General features: G+C 43.6%; 1 protein-coding gene across 2 annotated transcripts in view; it reads right to left on the reverse strand.

Moving 5' to 3' along the window:
- The window catches only part of OSTF1 (osteoclast stimulating factor 1), a 52896-nt gene that overhangs the window by 11808 nt on the left and 19922 nt on the right, over window positions 1-21166 (reverse strand). For both annotated transcript variants that reach the window (XM_059411833.1, XM_059411834.1), the window contains exons 2-7: window positions 17653-17699; window positions 8961-9011; window positions 5683-5746; window positions 3941-3994; window positions 2204-2311; window positions 1233-1282 (exon numbers count right to left, since the gene is read on the reverse strand). In XM_059411833.1, coding sequence (XP_059267816.1) covers window positions 1233-1282; window positions 2204-2311; window positions 3941-3994; window positions 5683-5746; window positions 8961-9011; window positions 17653-17699 — 374 coding nt within the window. The remainder of the gene's footprint in view (window positions 1-1232; window positions 1283-2203; window positions 2312-3940; window positions 3995-5682; window positions 5747-8960; window positions 9012-17652; window positions 17700-21166) is intronic.

Below are 21166 nucleotides of genomic sequence, written 5' to 3' on the forward strand. Positions count from 1 at the left end.
GGACAATTCTGGGTGAGAGAAAAAGCAGACCACACGCAGAAGAATGGGAATCAAAATGGCATCAAACCTCTCGAAAGCAATCCTAAAAACTGAGTACCCTAGAGGCCTGCCTGCAAAATTCCAAGGGAAATCATTTTCAACCTGGAATTCTCTCAGCCCAGTCAATCCCTTGGACCCCTTTCTTAGCAATCTGCTTGAAGAGGTTCTCAGCAACAGGAGGACAAACGCGGAATGCAAATATCACAGGAGGGAGGGGAAGGAAAGGCTTCGCAGGAAGACAGCAACAGGCAGCAGAGACCAAGCTGCTCAGATCAAAGAATGAGGAGGAGGATGTCGGGAGGTACCAGTACATTCCCGGGCGGGGTGGGGCCAGCAGCGGGGAGAAAACAGTTATCTTACACATTTTGGAAAAGCATGTCAAGAGAACATGAAACAGTGTAGAAGTCTCCAGTGAGATACAAAAACTAAAAACCAGCTGAATAAAAGTAAGGCCAGAAACAGAAATGACACAAACTGTGAGCAATATTTAGCCATAATACTTGTAAGCATTACAATGTTACTCTACAGAGGAGCATACCGGAAACTCTAATAGGATACTTGGCAGATGACCAGAGGAGCAAAGGTTGGGAGATGGCAGATCAGAGTGGGGGCAGGGAGAAGCAGAAGCCTTCAGACAGGACACCAGAGCATTATGAAGATACTGACTTAGGGGACAGCTCTGTAGGCATCTTCCTTAATAACATGACGGCAAGAGGAAAGCGCTAACAGCCAAAAGGAGTGAGTGGGTAGGATGGAGTACGATACGCATTTTGGGCTTAAACAATTTGGACTTCAGGACAATAGTACTTTTTTAACTACGTGTTTATAGTGTTTTGATTAAAAAGTGTATGAAAGGGGCGCCTGGGTGGCTCTGTTGTTAAGTGTCTGCCTTCGGCTCAGGTCATGATCCCAGGGTCCTGGGTTCAAGCCCTGCATTGGGATCCCTGCTCAGCGGGAAGCCTGCTTCTCCCTCTCCATTTCCCACTCCCCCTGCTTGTGCTCTCTCTCGCTATGTCTCTCTCCGTCAAATAAATAAATAAAAATCTTTAAAAAAAGTGTATGGAAGATATGAAATGAGAAGAGGTCAGTTCAAGGCACCAAGACAGGCCTTTGCACGCCCATAAGCCACCCATAAGCAGCCGAGAACAAGGTAGGTGTGTTATGACCACTGACTTCCATGTAAACGATCTTACCTGTTGGTTCAGTTCAACGTTTGGTTGAGTAAACAGCACTTCCACTACGTCTGAAATTTAAAAGGAGAGATATTTTTTAAGAATGAAAAGGAAAAGGCTGATAAGGCTAAGCATAATAGTTTTGAAAGAGAGGATTCTTTAGAAGAATCTTCAAGAACATCTGTACAACAAAACTGTTTAAATGTATGGAAGTACAGGACTTAAGAACCTAAAAAGGAGAATTATCTAGGGAAAAGTTGTTTTCAGATAATCTGGCTTTTGCATTTTGACACAGCAACCACTGTAGAACTAACTCTACATTTGCTGTGCTACTTTATATTCATTTAACTAATCTGTGTTTATCAGCTAAAATAAGATTGGCTTCCTTTTGGGAAACAGCCAGAAACTTCTCCTTTGGCTCTGCTATTTATTAATCTGCTAGATGCTTTGTTTCTGGCTGTTGTGTTTGTTTTGTGTGTGTGCTGTAGGGAGAGGTAAATGGGTGTGGGTCAGGCTGAAACACATGTAGAAATTCCACTTGTCCTATTACCGATTTTAATGGAGAAGTTTACCAACTTGATCACTAACTTAAGCAAATGCTGTCCTTCCCCTACATCTAACAGCGTGCATTCAACTTAAAATGTAAATCAAGAAAGCGTATCTTGGGAGAAACTGAGCTGGAGGAGTCCCTGTTGCCCCTTTCTTCTGTAAGATCAGATCGTGGGGTTTGTTTTTACACGACTATTGTTTTCCTGTAACCTTTCCAAGCCCGGGAGAGGAAAGGAAGTTTCCAGGCTTTCCAGTGAGGGAGGTCCACGCAGTGAGTATTCTACCGACTGCTTCCCAGACCTTCCAGGAACAAGGCTCTTTGGCCGAAGTTCTAAAGGACTTGAAAAGAATCGATTGTTTTTTGTTTCTGTAAATCCGTCTCCTCTCTGCGGTGCACGGCTTTGGTAGCGCGGACGGTGAGGACAGCACACAGAAGCTAGTACCTTTATGGCCCCCGTGGCAGGCCCAGTAGAGCGCAGTGCTTCCAGCCTTGTCTAAGCCATTAACGCCGACTCCGTTGTCCAAACACTCTCTCAACCAGCTCAAGTTGCCTGAGAAAGTTTCAAATTGATAAAAACATGAGAAAAAGGGTTTTTTTGTTTTGTTTTGTTTTGCTTCAAAATCAATTTCATCCTCCACAAATTCCCATCTACAATGGATTTGTTAGCAAGTCTGAAATTAAGACCCAACCCACAATGCATTCATTATGGTACATTTTTGCTTCCAGTTTGCTAATGAAAAACATTGACAATGACTTGGGGGTGGGGTAGGGGGAGGGTTGGAAGAGCTTAAACAGCACAAATTATTTGTCACTGTTCTGAGACGCCCGGAGTCAAGGTGCTGGCAGATTCAGTGTCCAGTAAGAGCCTGCTTCCTGGTTCATGGACACTGTCTTTCTACCCCTTGGACAGAAAAGGCAGGAGAGCTCCCCGGGGTCTCTATGGGCTTATTTAAATTCCAGTTTTTTAACAAAGAGTGTAATATTCGGTTCAGGTACTAATGAATTTTTAAATGTCATCTTTGCAATTCTATAACGTATGCACCATTCTAAACCAGTGATTTCCTTTTGTACATTCACATTTCAAAAAGATCTGGGGTATCTGGTGGCTCAGTTTGTTAAGCAACTGCCTTCGGCTCAGATCATGATCCCAGAGTCCTGGGATCAAGTCCCACATCGGACTCCCAGCTTCATAGGGAGTCTGCTTCTCCCTCTGACCTTCTCCCTTCTAATGCTCTCTCTCTATCTCAAATAAATAAATAAAATCATTTTAAAAACTCAGAAAGATCTGGAATAGAATGGAAGAGAGCGACTCCCCTTGTCTATGGCAGGGTTTCTCAACAGCAGCCCTATCGATGGCGGGGCTGCAGAATTCCTTGCTGTTGAGGCTAACCGGTGCCCAGCATCTACTACCCAAAGGTGCCAGGAGCATCCCCAAGTCTACAGTCAAAATGTCTCCAGGCACTGCTGAATATCTCAGGGTTTGGAGGAGGAAACCACAGATGCGTGGGACCAAGGCCCATCCCTGTTGCTTCCTCCCCAACCTCAACCTCATCCCACACAACAACACTCTCCTAAAGCTAACGCCCACAAGAAGTCTCCACCCTCCTGCCCTCTGGTTACTCACTGCGGCCTCTATAACCTGCTTAACTTAAACATACTTCAACTGCTTTTCTTCTGACATCATCTTGTGATGATCTGTTACACACATGGCACCCCCGGCCAGACTCTGGGCTCCGGGAGTTACAAGCAATGCCTTTCCACCTGCCACTGAGCACAGACTAAATAAAGGACTCAAAAGTGTTTGGTGGCTGACATTTTAAAAATTAAAATCACAGGGGCACCCCGCCAGCTCAGTTGGTAGAGAATGTGATGCTTGATCTCGGGGTTGTGAGTTCAAGCCCCACACGGGGGTGTAGGGCTTACTTAAGGAAATTTAAAAAAAAAAAAAATTAATCACATTTTCTCTCTCGAGGGTGCTAGAAGGCAGAACAGAGATCGCCTCTGGAGGACATGGGGATTTAACTGGAATGGGAACATTTTAGGATGACACAAGTGTTCTAGATCTTACTCTGGGTGTTGGCGATATGGGTGTACATACCAGTCAGAAGTCATCAGACGATATAATTAAAATCTGTGTTTTGCTCTACTGCGTATCTCAATCAAAAACAATCACACCTACCTCTTTTTGCAGCTTCATGCAATGGATTGTCAATGGATTCTGCCTGCTCAGCCACTAGATTGAAAACAGAAAGAGCAAAGGCAACATTGAGAGTGCCACCCCGGTGACTCATGACTCACTAAAGCCACTTCGCAGCCCCCTGGCTCCCCGAGTGCCAGGGCCTTTTACCACATGGCAGCCCTTTGGGTGCGGATTTAAATAAAAAAAAAAAAAAGGCAGAAAATCAAACAGATGCTTCCTGCTTTAAAAGAAACTGAATTATTTGCAAATGAAACCAAACTGAGCAGTAAGGCAACACCATGGCAAGGAACTGGTGTACAAACAAAGCCACACGCAGTAATGAACGGCAAGGATAAGCAAAAACAAGCAGATCACAGCCTGCACACCAGCACACCCAAGTCTGTCCTCAACGGAGTCACAGAAATGCGAAGGAAACCATCCGATGTTCATTTGTACCTTCTGTAAAAACACCCGACTTCGAAGACGGTCGAAAATAATTGTTTCCCTTGTGTGTGTGTGCACGTGGGGGGCACGCATGAGGGGGAAAGAGTTCACTTCCCGTATTCACAAAGGGCGAGTGGCGTCCCTACCTGCCTCTGAGGAAGGTGAAGAGTTCTCTGCTGTCCCACAATCAGCGGGAACGACCACACGCAGACTGCGGTTCAAAACAGATGTCAGACCCGCACCCTCCCGCCATCAAGAGCTAAAACGGGACATGCCCTTGGCTACTGGAGGGTGCAAAGCAACAGGGGGGAGCATTTTACATGCTCACTGTCTGTGACTCGCTGGAAATGGAGTGCAAAGGTTGGAGGAGGGTAGAAATGTTTCGAGTCTTTTTTTAACCCGGAATGGTATCACCTTTAGACCACGGCAAGCGGGGCCCCTCCGTGGGGCCCTTCCCACCCCGCCCTTCCCCTCGCCCTCTTAGCTCCCCACAGACTTTGCAACAGTCTCTTCCTTGAAAGTTTCTAAGTCCTGTGCCAGTGCTTGGAACTCAGCCTGACACCATCCCAGTGGTCCTGAGACTCATCCCCTGCTGAAGTCAAAAGGAATCCCGGAAGTGACTGAAATCAAACCTCTCACGACACGGTGGGGAAACAGTCCCAGGGACAGTGGAGAAGGGCCTTGGCTAAAGCCCCTTGTTATTAAGAAGTGGAAGAAAAAGGATTAAAACCCTGTTTACCCATCCCGGGCTCTTTTTACTCTACTTTGCCATTTTCTGCAGAAGTACTTTGTTTGTCCTCTTCCAACTGATAGTGGCTTCAAGGCAGAGGCCGCCTCTCACTCCCCAAGCTCCTCACACTGCCTGGACACCCACCCAGTGAACACAACTGCCTCAGACGTGAAAGAACACGGCAAGGTCACTCCGTCACCAGAGAAAGGGCTAGGCTAAGAAAACACCGGAGATTTGGTTTAACAGCAAAGGAAAAGGGGAAAAAAGAAAAACAAAAAACAACATGCTGAGAACTAGATAAAGGAAAGCCATAAGCACTTCCTTGGAGACCTGGGGTTCTACTGAGAGTGCAACAATGCATTTTCTTAAGCCAAAGAGTCAAGTTCAAGTGCCTCCAGTGCCCATTCCCCCTTTTATTAAGGAGAGCTTCATGGAGTACACAATGTCCTATCCTGGCAATGACTCCACTGAGGCTCGGCTGAGGCAGCAAGCAGAAAGGCTTCAGGAACTGCAACACTGAAAGTCCACAGAGTAGAAACGAAGTAATAACCAACCCAGCCAAGCTTACCGTAGTTGCTTGGGATGAGTCCAGTCCTGCCTTTGGACGTGCCTTTCCACCAATTGGTATCACTCTAGTGAAAGAAGAGTTAGATTAAGTGGCACCAAATTTATATTCAATCACTTTTAAAACCATCTGGCTTGGGGCGCTTGGGTGGCTCAGTCAGTAAAGTATCTGCCTTCTGCTCTGGCCATAATCCCAGGGTCCTGGGATCGAGCCCCATATCAGGCTCCTTGTTCAGCAGGAAGCCTGCTTCTCCCTCTCCCTCTCCACAACCCCCCCCTCCCGCTCATTCTCTCTCTCTAATAAATAAGCAAATAAAATCTTTAAAACAAACAAACAAACAAAAACCAAACAAACAAACAAACAAAAAAAAACTATCTGGCTCATGGTCTGCCCTGCCCTACAGAATGTCCATCGGCCCCGGTCACATCAAGTTTCCTCACCCCCTAGTTACGGATGCCTGTTACCGCTCTCATTAAAGTACAAATGTACCCCCATCGGCCTGCGACATAACACAATACACTTCATCACAGACCCTCAACAACCACACACATCAGAGATCATGGGAAAGGGAAGAAAACAATTATAGCTAAACTACCCATAGAATTTTTTTGTCCAGAGTCTAATTTCTTGTAGCTGGAAGATTTTTTTTTTTCTAAACATATCTTTATTTTAACCCACTGAGCCACCCTGGTGCCCCTAAACATATCTTTATTTTAGTTTCATTTGGAGGGAAACTTTATTTTAGAAAAATTCAAACCTATAAAAGGTAGGAAGAGGGGCGCCTGGGTGGCTCAGTGGGTTAAAGCCTCTGCCTTCGGCTCAGGTCATGATCCCGGGGTTCTGGGATCGAGCCCCGCATCGGGCTGTCCGCTCCGCGGAGAGCCTGCTTCCTCCTCTCTCTCTTTCTACCTGCCTCTCTGCCTACTTGTGATCTCTGTCTGTCAAATAAATAAAATCTTAAAAAAAAAAAAAAAAAAGGTAGGAAGAACAGGATAATGGACCTACATAAACTCAGCTCCCACCTGCATCAATTATTCACTCATGGGCCAACTGTTTCCTCTATCGAACCCACAACCTCCCTCCCCTTCGGATTATTTTGAAATAAACGGCAGACATTGTATTAGCTCACCTGTACGTATTTCAGTAAGATGATTTTTTTCCGAAGACATAAAACCATTATCATCACATAAAATTTATTTCAATAATTCCTTAATATCATCAAATATCTAGATCAATATTCAACTCTTCCAGTTGTCCCACAATTTAGAATTCAAGTAAGGGTCATACAATATGATGGACTGATTTGTCTCTTGTCTCTTTTAGTATATAGGTTTCTTCTTTTTCTTCTTTTTTTTTTTCTTCACTCCTTGATTATACACTTGTTGAAGGAACCAGTTTATTTGGTCCTCTGAGTTTCAAACAGTCTGGATTTTGCCTGTTCCCTCTCTCTGTCTTACCAAAAATGTGTTCCTTTCTTCCCCCTATTGTCTATAAATTGGTTGTTAGTTCTAGAGGCTTAATTAGATTCAGATTCAGTTTTCTGGGCAAGACTATTTTATAGGTAGTATCGATTTCTTCCATCAAGAGACACATAATGTCTTATGGTCTCTCCTTTTGTAAGGTTAGTTAGCCACTGAAGAGCACCAGCTGGGTCCATAATTTGCTGGGAGCTGCAAAATGGTAACATTCTATCACTCCTTTCTCACTTAAACAATCAGAGCATCTCTTTAAAGAACAATTTTCCCTCATCAAGTCTCAGGTTACCCAGAGATGAAGTTCATAGAGAAAAGGCAGAATCAATGCTCATGATTCTCCCTAACTGAACAGAATAAAACATTGGTTCCCTAGCATCTGCTCAGGGTGAAGACGGATGCCTGGTTTTTGGAAGTATATTGACAGCTCACGGATTTAAACACAGTAAATGTGCTTCAATTCCAGGGGATTGTTGCCCTATGTAACTGCTCGAATTGTCCTATCTTTGAGTAGTGGCAGCCTCTTCGACTTCATTCCTGTCCTTCTACTGTGACCCTTGTTTTGAAGGCTTTCCTACTTTCTTTTTTAAATTTAATTGAATTTTATATTTTTAAGATTTTATTTATTTGATGAGAGAGAGAGAGAGAGAGAGAGAGAGCGCATGCACAAGTAGGCAGAGCGGCAGGCAGAGAGAGAGGGAGATAAATCCCACTGAGCAGGGAGCCCAAGGTGGGGCTCGATCCCAGGACCCCGGGATCATGACCCGAGTCGAAGGTAGCCGCTTAACCAGTCATTCTTTTTTCTAGGCCTTTACAAAAGACAGAGCAGGACCTATTTTTATTTTACTGTAGATGAAGTACAACATACTTGCCATACAGGTGCAGAGCCACGGGGTTTTCATTTAGCCTCCTTGATCTAACATCTGTGTACCTTTTCCTGCCGGCTGAAAACCCCCGTGTCAGTATCACTGACCTAATGACTCATTTACTCTCAACCACAATACAACGCAGCAATCTCAGCACAGAAACGCCAATGCTTCTGCTACAGGACCATGACTGAAAGCAGGGCATAGTCATTCCTCCTGCCAGGCCTTTTTGTCCTTCAGGTTCATTCTACTGGAGATGTTCCCTCGGACTGCTGGGTTTTAAGTTCACTTGGAACAGTTCCTTTCTGTGGGGTTGTGCCAATTCCCCGGGGTGTAACTAACTTCATTTGATTCATTCTGCTTTTAAATTTCAAGGACTGCTTTTTTGCCATTTCATTTCATAACTATGCAAAAGTGTATATGACTCCAAAGTCAGATCTCCAAAATAAGGTGTGATTTTTTTTTTAAAGGCTATATTCCATGTTTCCTTTACCCTATCTGCCTTCCCTCACATAGAAGAAACTATTTTTTTAAATTTTACTCGATGATTCCTCCTTTGACCTTTTGTTTTAAACTGAAGAAAACAGTTACACATATCACCTCTCAGGAAAATAAGGCATACTGTTCACATTTTTTTTTACCTTTAGTTTTTTCACTTAAATTACTCTATAATAGCATTTGGAGATATTGCTCATTCTTTTTTATAAATGCATAAAACTCTGTGGATATATCAAAGCTTATTCAACTATCTTCTTACAGGTGGACATAAGGGCTACCTCTAATTTTATGCTATTATTACAAATTGTGCTAAAATGAACAAACACGGGCATATGCATTTCTATACAAATAAACATTTAAACACTGTACAATATTACAGCTACACAAAATAGCCTTATGTATCTTTAGTTCATATGTAGTATTACAAAATATTAGCTGGGCTTACCATGTCAGTAATGTAGATAATATCACCTTCCTCAAAGTACAACTCATCTGGCTGAAAGAAAAAAAATATACACAGTTTGACTTCATGTGATTTTTCATGAATTAGAATATAATGATGATGCTAATAATTACACAAATTTCAAATACTAAAGTACCTTACAGACAATGTGGTTTTAAATACTTAAATCTGCACACAGACCACTTAACGAAACATCACTGACAAACTAACATATGTATAGAAAGCTGAATTTTTCCTGTGATGAACTTCAAAGAATTGCATACATGACATATAAGATTTCCCTCTACGCACACATCTTACATTCTTTCACAATGAAAGCAAAGCATTTTCTATCAAAATAAAATATTAATAAAACTTTTCTCATAAAAAGTCTAAAAGGCGATACACATTTTTTCGTAAGAGGATAAATGTCTAGAATTTAAAACCAGGCAAAATAGCCAGGAGCTTGGCTCTTGTCTAAGGGATTAGGTTCAATCCTTAAATATACGTTCTTTTTTTTTTTAAGATTTTATTTTTTTATTTGACAGACAGAGATCACAAACAGGCAGAGAGGCGGGGGGTGGGGCAGGCACCCCGCCAAGCAGAGAGCCCGATAGGGGCCTTGATCCCAGGACCCTGGGATCATGACCTGAGCTGAAGGCAAAGGCTTTAACCCACTGAGCCACCCAGGCACCCCTTAAATACACTTTCAGATCAACATCTGCTACCTGCTTATTTTGAGAAAACAATTATCCTATCTTTTCATGCTCAGAGAGAATGAACATTTCCTATATAAGAATAGTTAATATGGGGATGCCTGGGTGGCTCAGTGGGTTAAGCCACTGTCTTCCGCTCAGGTCATGATCCCAGGGTCCTGGGATCGAGCCCCAAATCGGGCTCTCTGCTCAGCAGAGAGCCTGCTTCCTCCTCTCTCTCTCTGCCTGCCTCTCTGCCTGCTTGTCATCTCTCTCTGTCAAATAAATAAAAAAAAATCTTTAAAAAAAAAAAAAGAATAGTTAATATGTAATTCAACCATTAATAAGGCTAAAGAGTGGGGAAAACAGGAAGCAGTAACTCGGTCAGTCCAGACCATAAGCAGCTCTCAGGGCTTAGCTGACCACACAGACGACATGCACTCCAGCTTGTCCTGCAAATGCTCTGAATTCAGCCACGTGCTTTAATAAGCATCTTTTTTCTATCACGAAATTAACGCTTACCAGCATGACTCTGTAAGTATATAGGACCTTGCCTATTAGGATCAAGTTTCAGATACTGGGAAATAGTCACATTGTCATGTTGAATGAAGAATGTGGAGCACAGAATTTGATGTAGGATAAGATCACAATTATGTATGAAATATGAAATATATAGAAAAATTTTTCCAAATTTTCTATCATGAGCTTGTGTTACTTTCATAATTTGGGTTGGAAAAATATTTTTTAAACAGGCTTTGATAGTTCTGATTATAGTTACTGTTCCATACAAATAAAACTCAAACAAATAATTTCATCGACTGATTTTTCCATTTATCTCCTCTCTGTTACAGACCACAGTGGCAAATATGACTCTGAGCTACTAATTTACTTAGTTTCTAAGCTGATCTGTATTATTATAACTATATCCTCCTGAATATAAATGAAGACTAGATCAGCTACACCATGCTGAAACCAACCACACACATAAATCACTCAGGCACATTATGCATTCAAATATAAAAATTACCAAATGGTAATTAATGATACTAAAAAATTGCTGAGTTCCTTTATTTTTTTAAAGATTTTATTTATTTATTTGCGAGAGAGAGAAAATGAGTAGTGAGAAGAACAGAGACTGAAGGAGAAACAGACTTCCTGCTGAGCAGGGAGCCTGATGTGGGACTCGCTCCCATGACCCTGAGATCATGACCTGGACTGAAGGCAGATGCTTAACCCACTGAACCACCCAGGCGCTCTGCCTAGTTCCTTTAAAAGGTACCTCCTGAAGTATTTGTTGCATTCACTGAATCCAGACTTAACACACAGCACAAGCTATGCAAAATTAATTGAGCCTATGTTGACTCAATAACATAGATTTATAAGATTATTAGAAATAGACATTTAGGGCAAAAAAAAGTAAAGTCCCCTAATCCTTTCCTATCATGTTCTGATGATTTATGATCAACAGACTACCAATTATGATAGATATAGAAAGTGACTAGGGAAACGTACTACTTTTTTTTTTAAGTATTTCCCTGCTGCAAACTGGATCACTCCCAGTGAGGCCGTAAAGGGTTCACACTGCCCACCCAGCACCCCAGCTGGACCCACTGGCCATCCCTATAATAGGAGGGTCCACCTTCACTGGCCATTTCAACATGCTTTGACTTGTCTCCTTGAGATGACAATACGGGTTAGGAGGAGAGAATGAGGAGAATGTAAACTAGGAAGGAAAGCAGAATACATGTGCAAGCTTGGCGTTTTTCCGGAGGGACTCTGAGTTTCCCGGAGTTTCGAAAGAGTGCAACGTCTTTAAGAGATATTTCTGGTCTTGGAGTCATCCAAAGCACATCTTACCCCGTCCCTCTCCAAGACCTAACCTTGCCACTTATGTCTAGCAAGGGGCTTTCACGGAAGTTAAAGATCTACTTATGGTGTTGGCCTCCTTTTAAAACCACAAGTCAAGTTTGCCTAAATTTCAACACGCAGTAAGTTCATTCACCCTTGAACCAAAAAGGTGTGTTCTGAAAAGGAACCGAACAAACAGGTTCAAAAAAGCACACACACACAAAAAACCCTGTGATGAGACCTTCTCATGAAAACAAAACAAAAAACAAAACAAAACAAAAAAACAAAAAACCCACAACAATGGACCATAAGTGCTTAATGGGTATAGGATTTTCTTTCAGAAGGATGAAAATGTTTTCGAACTGGATAGAGGTGGGGGTTGTACAACACCATAAATTTACTAAATAACATTGAACTGTTCCCTTCAAAACGGTGAATTTTATGTTATGTGAATTTTTACCTCAATTTTTCAAATGGCAATAAAAAATAAAATAAATTTAGAGGCAATAAAAAACCCAGAACAGTTACAGTTCTTATTGTCTTTTAAGTAATTCTCGTCCTTTGCGGTTTGATAAAACGCATCATTTGGAAAATGTCACTCGGCACGGTCATTTCGATACTTCTCAGTGCTGCTTTGGTTTTTAAAATAATGGCTGTTGTTCAAACACTGTTGTCTGCCACAAGCCACCTATTAGGTGAGACTTTTTTTTTCAGCTGAGGGGATGACAACTGCCGCCGATTTCAGTCAGGGGAGAAAAAGGTCTCACTATTTTTCAATATTAAGAAAGGAGAGTGGACAGTTTATTTTCTTTTTAATCAATAGCTCCCAGACGGAGAGTGCTACTGCCCATAAAATAGCTTCTTCCAAAGGAACCAGGGGCAGTTTTTCCTAATCTAGCCACCGAATTCTTCACACTGTTACTAGCTGTATAGACAATAAGGTCATTATCATGATTTTAGAACTTAAATAGATTTTACCTACAATATTCACACTTTCCCTTAAGAAACTGCCTGTAGGGCACTTAAATGATTTGATGAGGGTCTACTTTTAAATTCCTGGCACTATACTCATGGAGAAGAAATGGGGAAATAGTGACACAATCAAGCAAGCATAAAGTGTTTCTAGATTGTTCTTTGGTTTTCAACCACATTCCTCTTTTCCCCTCTCCTTGAAGAACCACAAGGTATCAGGACAAGCAAATTGTTGGCCACTGGAATGTCAGAGTGATGAGTACAAACTTGGTAATATATATTCTCATTCCTGTTTCATGTATTCTTGGTGACATGTAATTCCCAAGGCATTCGTTTGGTTGGTTTATGAAAAAATATATTTTATGAAAAATTTTAGAGACTATAACATCCTTATGAAACTTTTCAGGTGTGTCAACCTGGAACCCCAAGAACTGATAAAAATATTTTTACAAATCAAATTTTCTCTGGATATTTTTATTTACCACTTTATAGGACTACAAAGTGCAGGCACTAGCCTGGCAAATATTAACACATTAATCCTCACCAGCAACCCCATGAGGTGGGTATTACTCTTATCAACACCCTGTAGATGAGAAGCTTATCCAAGGCCATAGAGCAAGTATATGGTAGACACTAGACTTGAACCACGACAGTTAGAGTCTGGAATCTTCACCAGCACCTATGCTTGCTCTCTTACGGGAGGGTCATGTATAGCCATAACTGGTCATCTCGGTATCAAGACCAGGTTAAAACGTGGTGGCCACGGAAAGCATCTGTGGTTTGCCGCTACTCCCATTCCCTTCGTGATGCAGTACAACAGAACCAACAGCAACCCCTTACACTTGCAAAGCATGCTTAACCTCGTTTAATCCTCATGATGACCCATTAATTAGGGCAGGGCTGAAATACGGGTATCATCTCCATTTCATAACCAGGCTCAGAGGGGTGCTGAAGAACTTGCCACAAACCACACAGTGAGAGAGTGGCGGGGCTGGGCTCCTGCTTCAGCTTTTGCAGTCCCCATTCTAGGGTTCCTGTCTCTCCGCTGAGTGTGATAAACCTAGTAAAGCCCAGAAAATGGGACACAACAGAGCGGGGTCCTGCTGCTTTCCCTTTTCCCAATACACCACCAACACACAGAAAATGCTGTTCCCTTTCTCCTGGTGCATCTTGACACTGGTCTATCCAGTCCAGCCAGATCTCTGTATGAGACTTTATTGGACGGGGGGTTGAGCAAGAATGAAGAACCAAACATGTATGGGTGGTGCCAGGACTCCCCTGCCTTCAAGCAAGACTGAACAGAAATGGGTTGGCAGGAAGAAACAGAAGTGACAAACTGCCTAGTGTTTTTGCTGTCCCATAGATTGCCGAGACTGAAGCTGGCACTGCCAGCCCTATTCCCTAATGAGAGAAGAGCAGTTAAAAGCTGGATGTAGGCCTTCCCGGGGTGCCGCACTTGTCAGCAAGTGTCCCACAGAAGCCAGCTCAGCCCTTGCATCTTGCCTGGTCCCAGTGACTCTGAGGAGGCCAGGTCCGCATCCATCCTGCCGGGCGTGGCTACTCGGGGAGACGGGAGAGAGAGACAAACTGAGCTTCCCGCATCATCCAACAGAACTCCTTACTCAGAAAAAGAATGTAAAACTAAACTAGCACTGGGATGACACTCAGAACATCGAGTAACTGGTCTAGCACAGGCACTTAAGCAGCAAGGAAGGCCGGGAGCTAGAGGCTCCTTGCCCAGCCAGCCACCTCCCCTTTAACATCTGCATCGAGGGGAGGTGGGAAACGGCAGACTGCGGGGGCACCAGGCGCGGGATACTAATTACTGAGCACGCAGTACATCCCGGGTGGATTAGCGCCTGCACCACACCTCAGGATCCCTGGGACCAGGCATATTAAAAAAAAAAAAAAAAAAACATTTTAAATATGGACTCTTCAAAAACCCTAGTGAATTAAATATCTTTTTCCTTCTGCACATTCAATAATAACAAAGATTTTTTTTTTAAGATTTTATTTATTTATTTGAGAGACAGAAACAGAAAGTGTGAGCAAGAACAGGAGGGGAGGGCCGAGGGAGAGAGAGAAAAGCAGACTCCCCACCCCACTGCGCAGGGGGCCAGTCGTGGGGCTCCATCCCAAGACCCTGGGATCATGCCCTGAGCCAAAGGCAGATGCATAACCAACTGAGCCATGCGGGAGCCCCAATAACGAAGATTTAAAAAAAGAAAAAAAAAAAGTTGTAGAGAATTCCATCCTGCAGCAGAACTGGAGGTGAATTAAAATAATCAATATGTCAACCCACCAAAACTATTAGCTAAATGTCTATAAAGATAGCACCCACGATCCCTCCTAACCGTAATAGCAGCTTCACACATTAATCTCACCTACTTTGCATTAAAACCCCGTGAGATTATTATTATTCTCACTTGACAGAGGAGCACGCCGGGGTACAAAGATAGGGAATTCCCAAATTTCTCAGGTCACACAGATGCTAACGAGGCAGAGTGGGTCCTAAAACCTATGGCCAGCTCTGAACAGCCCTGTGTTCTGCCCCCGACCCAGACATGTGTTATGGGGAGCTGGACAGAAATGCCAAGTGTAAAAGGCAACCCGCTCTTGGCTGGGTTACTCAGAGAGTCTTTATAGAAAAGGAAGTATGTTATTAGAGCCTAGAGAGGGGCAATACTATAAGTCTAGAAAGGGTTCAGAGATGGGTTCTGCTGTGCATCAAATCCAGGCTAGAACGGTCTAAGAAGGGAAAGGAGCAGAGGACTGCGGGGCTAGAAACACGCTGGAGTCTAGGGGACTCCCAAGTCAAATAAAGAGGTGAAGCAGATAACGGGAGCAAAGCTACATTTTAGGAAAATCAATCAGGAAGAAGAATGCGGAAGGAATGGAGAGAAGCTGGAGTCCTTGAGCCAGAAGCAAGAAAACGCACAAGAGAACCAAAGGAGGAGGAGGTCAGTGACAAAGGACAAAGGTGATGACCAACAGGATATTGGGGGGAGAGTCAGGACTCATGTCTGGTCTCAAACTGAGCACATGCAGGTCCCTTCCTAGAGTGAGGGAGGCTTTAGAGAATGATCTAGTATTTATTCACTGACCAGCCCAGGAGGGCAGCTGATGCGCACGCCCCAGCCCCCACTTCCATCAGCCTCAGGGGGCTTGCAACCTAGGAAACCATCGATCAGGACAACCAGATGCAGGAAATGACAGCCTTCCTGTGAGCAAGGGACAAACACAAAGACAACAACTTCTGGGGCTCATACTTCCTTACCTTTTTGTGCACCTCCACCCCGCCCAATTCATATGGTGAAGTCCTAACCCTTAATACCTCAGGATGTTGAGAGTATTTAGAGACAGATTCTTTAAAGAGGTAATTAAATTAGTATTAGGTCATTCAAGTGAACCCTAACCCATACAGGACTGGTGCCCTTTGAAGAGCAGACTGGGAAACTGACAAGCATAGAGGGAAAATGACCCACTTGGGGACACCAGGAGAACACAGTCATCTACAAGCCACAGAGAGAGGCTCTGGAAGAAACCAACCCTGTCCACACCTCCATGTGACTCTTTGCTTCCGAACCTCTAAGAAAAATTTTTGTCGGTTAAGCAAAGGACTTTGCTCTGTAGCCGTAGCCAGCTGACATGTGGCCCGTTCGTTACCGCCTCCTCCAACACAGGCCAGATGCCACTGGAACATCCCGGTAATAAAAATGAAAACCTAAGATCTACCTCTACCCACCCCACCCCTTTCTTGGTCCAGGAACACTTTGTTTATTAAGTCTTGGGAGGATTCATCGGAGCACGAGCACATCCCGTATTAGTGTACAACTCCCTACTTCAAATATCGATCTCATTCCCCACTCACAGCCAAATTCTGCAGCATGGCTGATGAGGACACAGATGGCCACAGAGATCTGGAATTTGAGGGCCGGCCGCCTCCTGAAGGCAATGAGCCAACGCTTGGCACCGTCTGGTTCTGTTACCTTCTGAGATGCTCAGCTCTGGGGAGGTCAGTGTCCAGGGCAAAACCAGACAAAGCCAGTGGCAAGCTAGCTACCCCCAGCACGAAGGCTCCCGTCGCTAGTGAGTAAGACGGGGAAGTAGAGAGGGTGGGTTTCCTTGCTCAGTCTCTCTCCTCTGCCTCCTAACCATCTGGACCTTCTGCTCCCACTCTCACTCTGCGGGATGGTTTCCCACTCCGCAGGAGAGTGGCTCTTCTAAAACTTGTCTGGTCAACCCTGGACTCAACACCATCCATCCCCCCCAACGAAGCCCCTACGCCATCTGCCCTCCTCCTCCTCCTCCCAGGCTCTCTGGACCTATCTCCTACCTCCCTCTTCTTTATGCGCAACTTTCTAAGCTGCTGTCCTCCCTGTTGTTTCTAGAACCCACCAAAGACGCTCCTTGCTGTTCCCATGGCTCTCTCACTTCCCTCAGGTCTCCACACGAATGTCACCTTTATAGAAAGCTCATCCCCGAACACCCTGCTGAAAAGAACTCTTTTCTCCATGAAACTTTTGGCCCCATACCCTCTGTATTTTTCTTCGTTGCACTGATCAGGCCTTGACAGCCATGTTCATTTGTCTGCTAACTGTCTGTCTCCCTGCATTGGGAGGGGAGCTTCATGGGGCCACCCTTTCTGTTGACGTGGCACTGTCCCCAAGCACGAACCTGGGTCAGGGTCTGGCACATAGTAAGTGCTCACTAAACCAAGCATGGATGTGTAGATGGATGGATGAACACCAGAAAGAGCAAAAACAGAAAAAATTATTCTAGATAGTTGGTTAAAGGTGCCATTATGAGGTGGGCTGAGGTAGAGGGTCAACAGGAAGAAGAGGAAGGTCAGCGTTGAGATTCACAGGAAGGATGACTAAGACAAGGTCATGTGCTTTACATGTGGGTCACTTGGTGATTTTTAAAGTGAATGATGTCACCCTAGGGGAAAAGGCAAAATAGGATGGACTACATGACCTCAAGGTGGGGAACACTTTCAGGTCAACCCAAGGGACTTAGCTCTCACACCTCTGGACCGCCTGGGAAGTGAATGACCATCCATTCCGGTGAATCATTTACGGCTATCAGAGAAAAGACAGGCCATTTAGGCCAGAGGAAGTATCTAAAAAAATCACCTTAAGTTTTTATGCCAATTTTGAGGTTAAAGATTGAATACTTACAGTTCTGGGTTCAAACGTATAAAGAGCTCTGAACACTTTAACTTGCCCTAAAAGAGAGGGAATAAACAACACATGATCAATTCTTTCATTTTAAGTTTACTCTAAATAATACTATCCATTATAGTCTTCAGAATTCCCTAATTAAATGCCCATGTGAGAAATTTATTTTGGAATTAAAATGCTTTTTTCTGCATAGAGGATATTTTGTAAATATGTATTAAAGGAAGGCATGAATCAACACATATCCCTGAGGATGAATTTGTTTCCCCTTCTCAAACAGGAGCTACAAAATTATTTGGACTTCGTTTCTGTCCTATAGAGAGCCCTTCCAACCCTAAGATCTAAGTTTAAAAATCGAAAGGTAAGCATTTAACATAAAGACAGTCAACAGCGGTTTAATATCCTTAAACTGATGATTTAGAATTTTATATTTTTTGAAAGAAAATACCATGGAGAAACATGGTATCTGTTGGAGAAATATGTGATTCCATTAAGTCCCAAAACAGAGTGCAGTAACTCAGCAAAGAGGTGGTCATGAAAGCTGTCTTCCATTCTCACCAACAAGGCCTCTCATTATATGCCCGCCCCTTTCTTGCACTTCCATAATACCTTGTATTAGAATAAATGCTTTGCTGGCCTGTCTCATCTGAGAGCAGGAATCCTGACCTGTTCCATTTCCTGGCATCCACTAGCATACAGTAAGAACTTCATAAATGCTTACTAAATTAATATGTAAATAAAAGAACAAATTCAAACTGTAGGAAAAAGCCTACATATAGGGGAAAAAAAAAAACAGGGGGCGTCTGGGGGGCTCAGTCCTTAAGCATCTCAGCTCAGGTCTTGCTCCCAAGTCCTGGGACTGAGCCCCGCATCAGGCTCCCTACTCAGTGGGAAGCTCCTACTTCTCCCTCTTCCACTCCTCCTATTTGTGTTCCCTCTCTCGCCATCTCTCTCTCTGGCAAATAAATAAATAAAATCTTTAAACAACATAAAAGGATACATATGTAGCTATTGGGAGTGAACACTCAAAACCTTTCACTGGTAGAAAGTCAAGCATTATGAGGACAGGTATTTATGTTTGGTTGAGTGAGACATCCATGTACCAAGCACGGCGCCTGGCACATAGGAGGCACTCAGGAATCATTTGTTGAATGGATGAATAAAGGAATGGAAACATGTACTTGAAAAAAAAATCTGAAAACCAGCAGTTTAGAACAGTGCTGTCCAATATAAACTTCACCCCACACTGGGGAAGTTCTTCCTCTGTGCTAGCCACGTACAGCTACCGGGCACTTGGAATGTGGCAAGTCTAACTGTGAACTGATTTTTAAACATTATTTGACTTTGATTAAGTTAAATTGTCACAGGTGGCTGGTGGCTACATATGGAACCATGTTTAGAATATTAGAAGACAGGAAATGACCACAATGTCCACTGAGCGGGATTATGCAAATCAACTCTGACTCATCCTAAGAATGCTGCAGACAGATCCGCAGACCCTGACCTTAGAGAAGATCCTGCAAGGTATTCAGTGGGAAAAAAGCAACTACAGAACAGTATGCCAAGGACCATTCATTCCATTCTTGTTGACAATATACACGCACATATAACCCTCAAAGAACAGCACTGACTATGGGGAACCTTCTACTTTACAAATACTGTTTATATTTATTATGTTCAGCACGTATTACTTTTATAACCAATAAAAACAGATACTTTCATGGCAGGCGGTGGGGTTTGGGGGATGTGGGGTTGGCAATCATTTCTTCCTCCTAAATGCCCCCTATACAGTCAATCCCCTGCTCAGATCCCTTGTGACTTAACTTAGCGTGTTTGCAAAAAAACGTGATTTTTGCGATCTGAGTTCTAGTGCCACTCCTTCCCTGCTCTTCTAGGAGGAAGGAGGGAGGCAGAAGCAAATGTGAAACCTTTTTTCTTCTGGAGTATGTTTTTTACACACACCACAGGCCTGAGAAAGGAAACACCAAAAGGAAGGAAGAGCTGCCAGGAGAGATAGCTGCTGACCTGACTGCCTCTCCAAGAGGGGAGATCCGTTATCTGGATTACTTCAAACTTTCCAAAGAGAAGTTACACAAGGAAGCAGATCCTGGTGACCAAAATCAATAATGACAGAACTTTCTTGTTGCTTTGAGGGAATGGCAAGCAATGAGATGGCCTACGAATGGCTAATTGTGGAAACCAGATCCAATAGGAACTTAATGGACTTAGATAAAATTCAGTACAAGTTAAAGAACATGAAAAAAACATCCTTGGGTTGCCTGCGTGGCTCAGTCTGTTAATGTCTGCCTTCAGCTCAGGTCATGATCCAAGGGTCCCGGGATTGAGCCCCCACATTGGGCTCCCTGCTCAGTGGGGAATCTGCTTCTGTCCCTCCCCCTGCTCCTTCTCTCTCTCTCTCTCTCTCTCTCTCTCTCTCGTCTCCCTCCCTCCCTCTCTCAGATAAATAAATAATCCTTTAAAATAAGTAAATATTTAGGAGTGTATCTAAACCGACTTTTATAACTATATCTTTTATGTCCAACTTAAAATGTTCACAGCTAAAAGGAAGTGGGAGATTTATTTACATTTTGACTTCTACTACACATTGAACATCAGGCCTCTCTTTGAGGCCATTACGCAAGGGAACGTTCTCTGTGCGAAGCTGTAGAAAACACTCTCACCTCCACTATCCTATTTACCGACTACTGTTGGAACATTAGCCTCGTGAGACTCCTTTTTAATCCTTAAATTATAAAAGTTCTGGGCCTTAATTTATTCAGTTCTCAACCCTGACTCAAACAGAAATGAAAGAATGCCAAAGAAACAGCCAGAGGATAGGAAAGAACTGCATACAGATGAAAAACAGATGACTTTCATGATTACAGTCTACAACCCTGGATGGTCTCTCAAGAGAGTAATAATCAATAGGAGATAATTCACGGTGCATTTTTACATCATATTTGATTTAACTGTTCTGTGGGGGCAGGGGTTCACACGGAGCCGTGAAGGGAAGGAATCAGGGTACTCTGGGTTTCTATCGTATGTCCTGGCAGACATCTAAAAAAGTATTCGTAAACATCACGAATCATCAAAAGCAGGCACTGATCCACTGCAAATATATGTAAAGAAGGCAGATTCAGAAATGTAAAATCACGGTGTTCTTGGGTGGGCGGGGAGGCTCAATCAGACGCCTCCTCCGGGCACCCTCCACCTTGACCATATTCTCATGGAAGCCTGGAGACGTGCCAAGGAGAACGTGGAACTGAGACGACTGTCCGCGTTACCTGACATCACCCTGGAATTCACCCTGAAATTCACCCTGAATGGACACTGGGAAGAGACCCAGTCTTTTGTCCAATGTCTTCAGGGAATCCCGAGTGAATGGTATTCAGAGTTACAGGAGGACTGGCCTCCTGACGTCAACAAGATAGGCAGATTCCCATTTTCCTCTGGCAGCAGCCGGGCCTGCTGGCTTTTCCCCTCGCGGGCCCCTCCCCTCGCGGGCCCCTCCCCT

The sequence above is a fragment of the Mustela nigripes genome, chromosome 9, assembly GCF_022355385.1.
Source record: "Mustela nigripes isolate SB6536 chromosome 9, MUSNIG.SB6536, whole genome shotgun sequence".
NCBI classification, from domain to species: Eukaryota; Metazoa; Chordata; class Mammalia; order Carnivora; family Mustelidae; genus Mustela; species Mustela nigripes.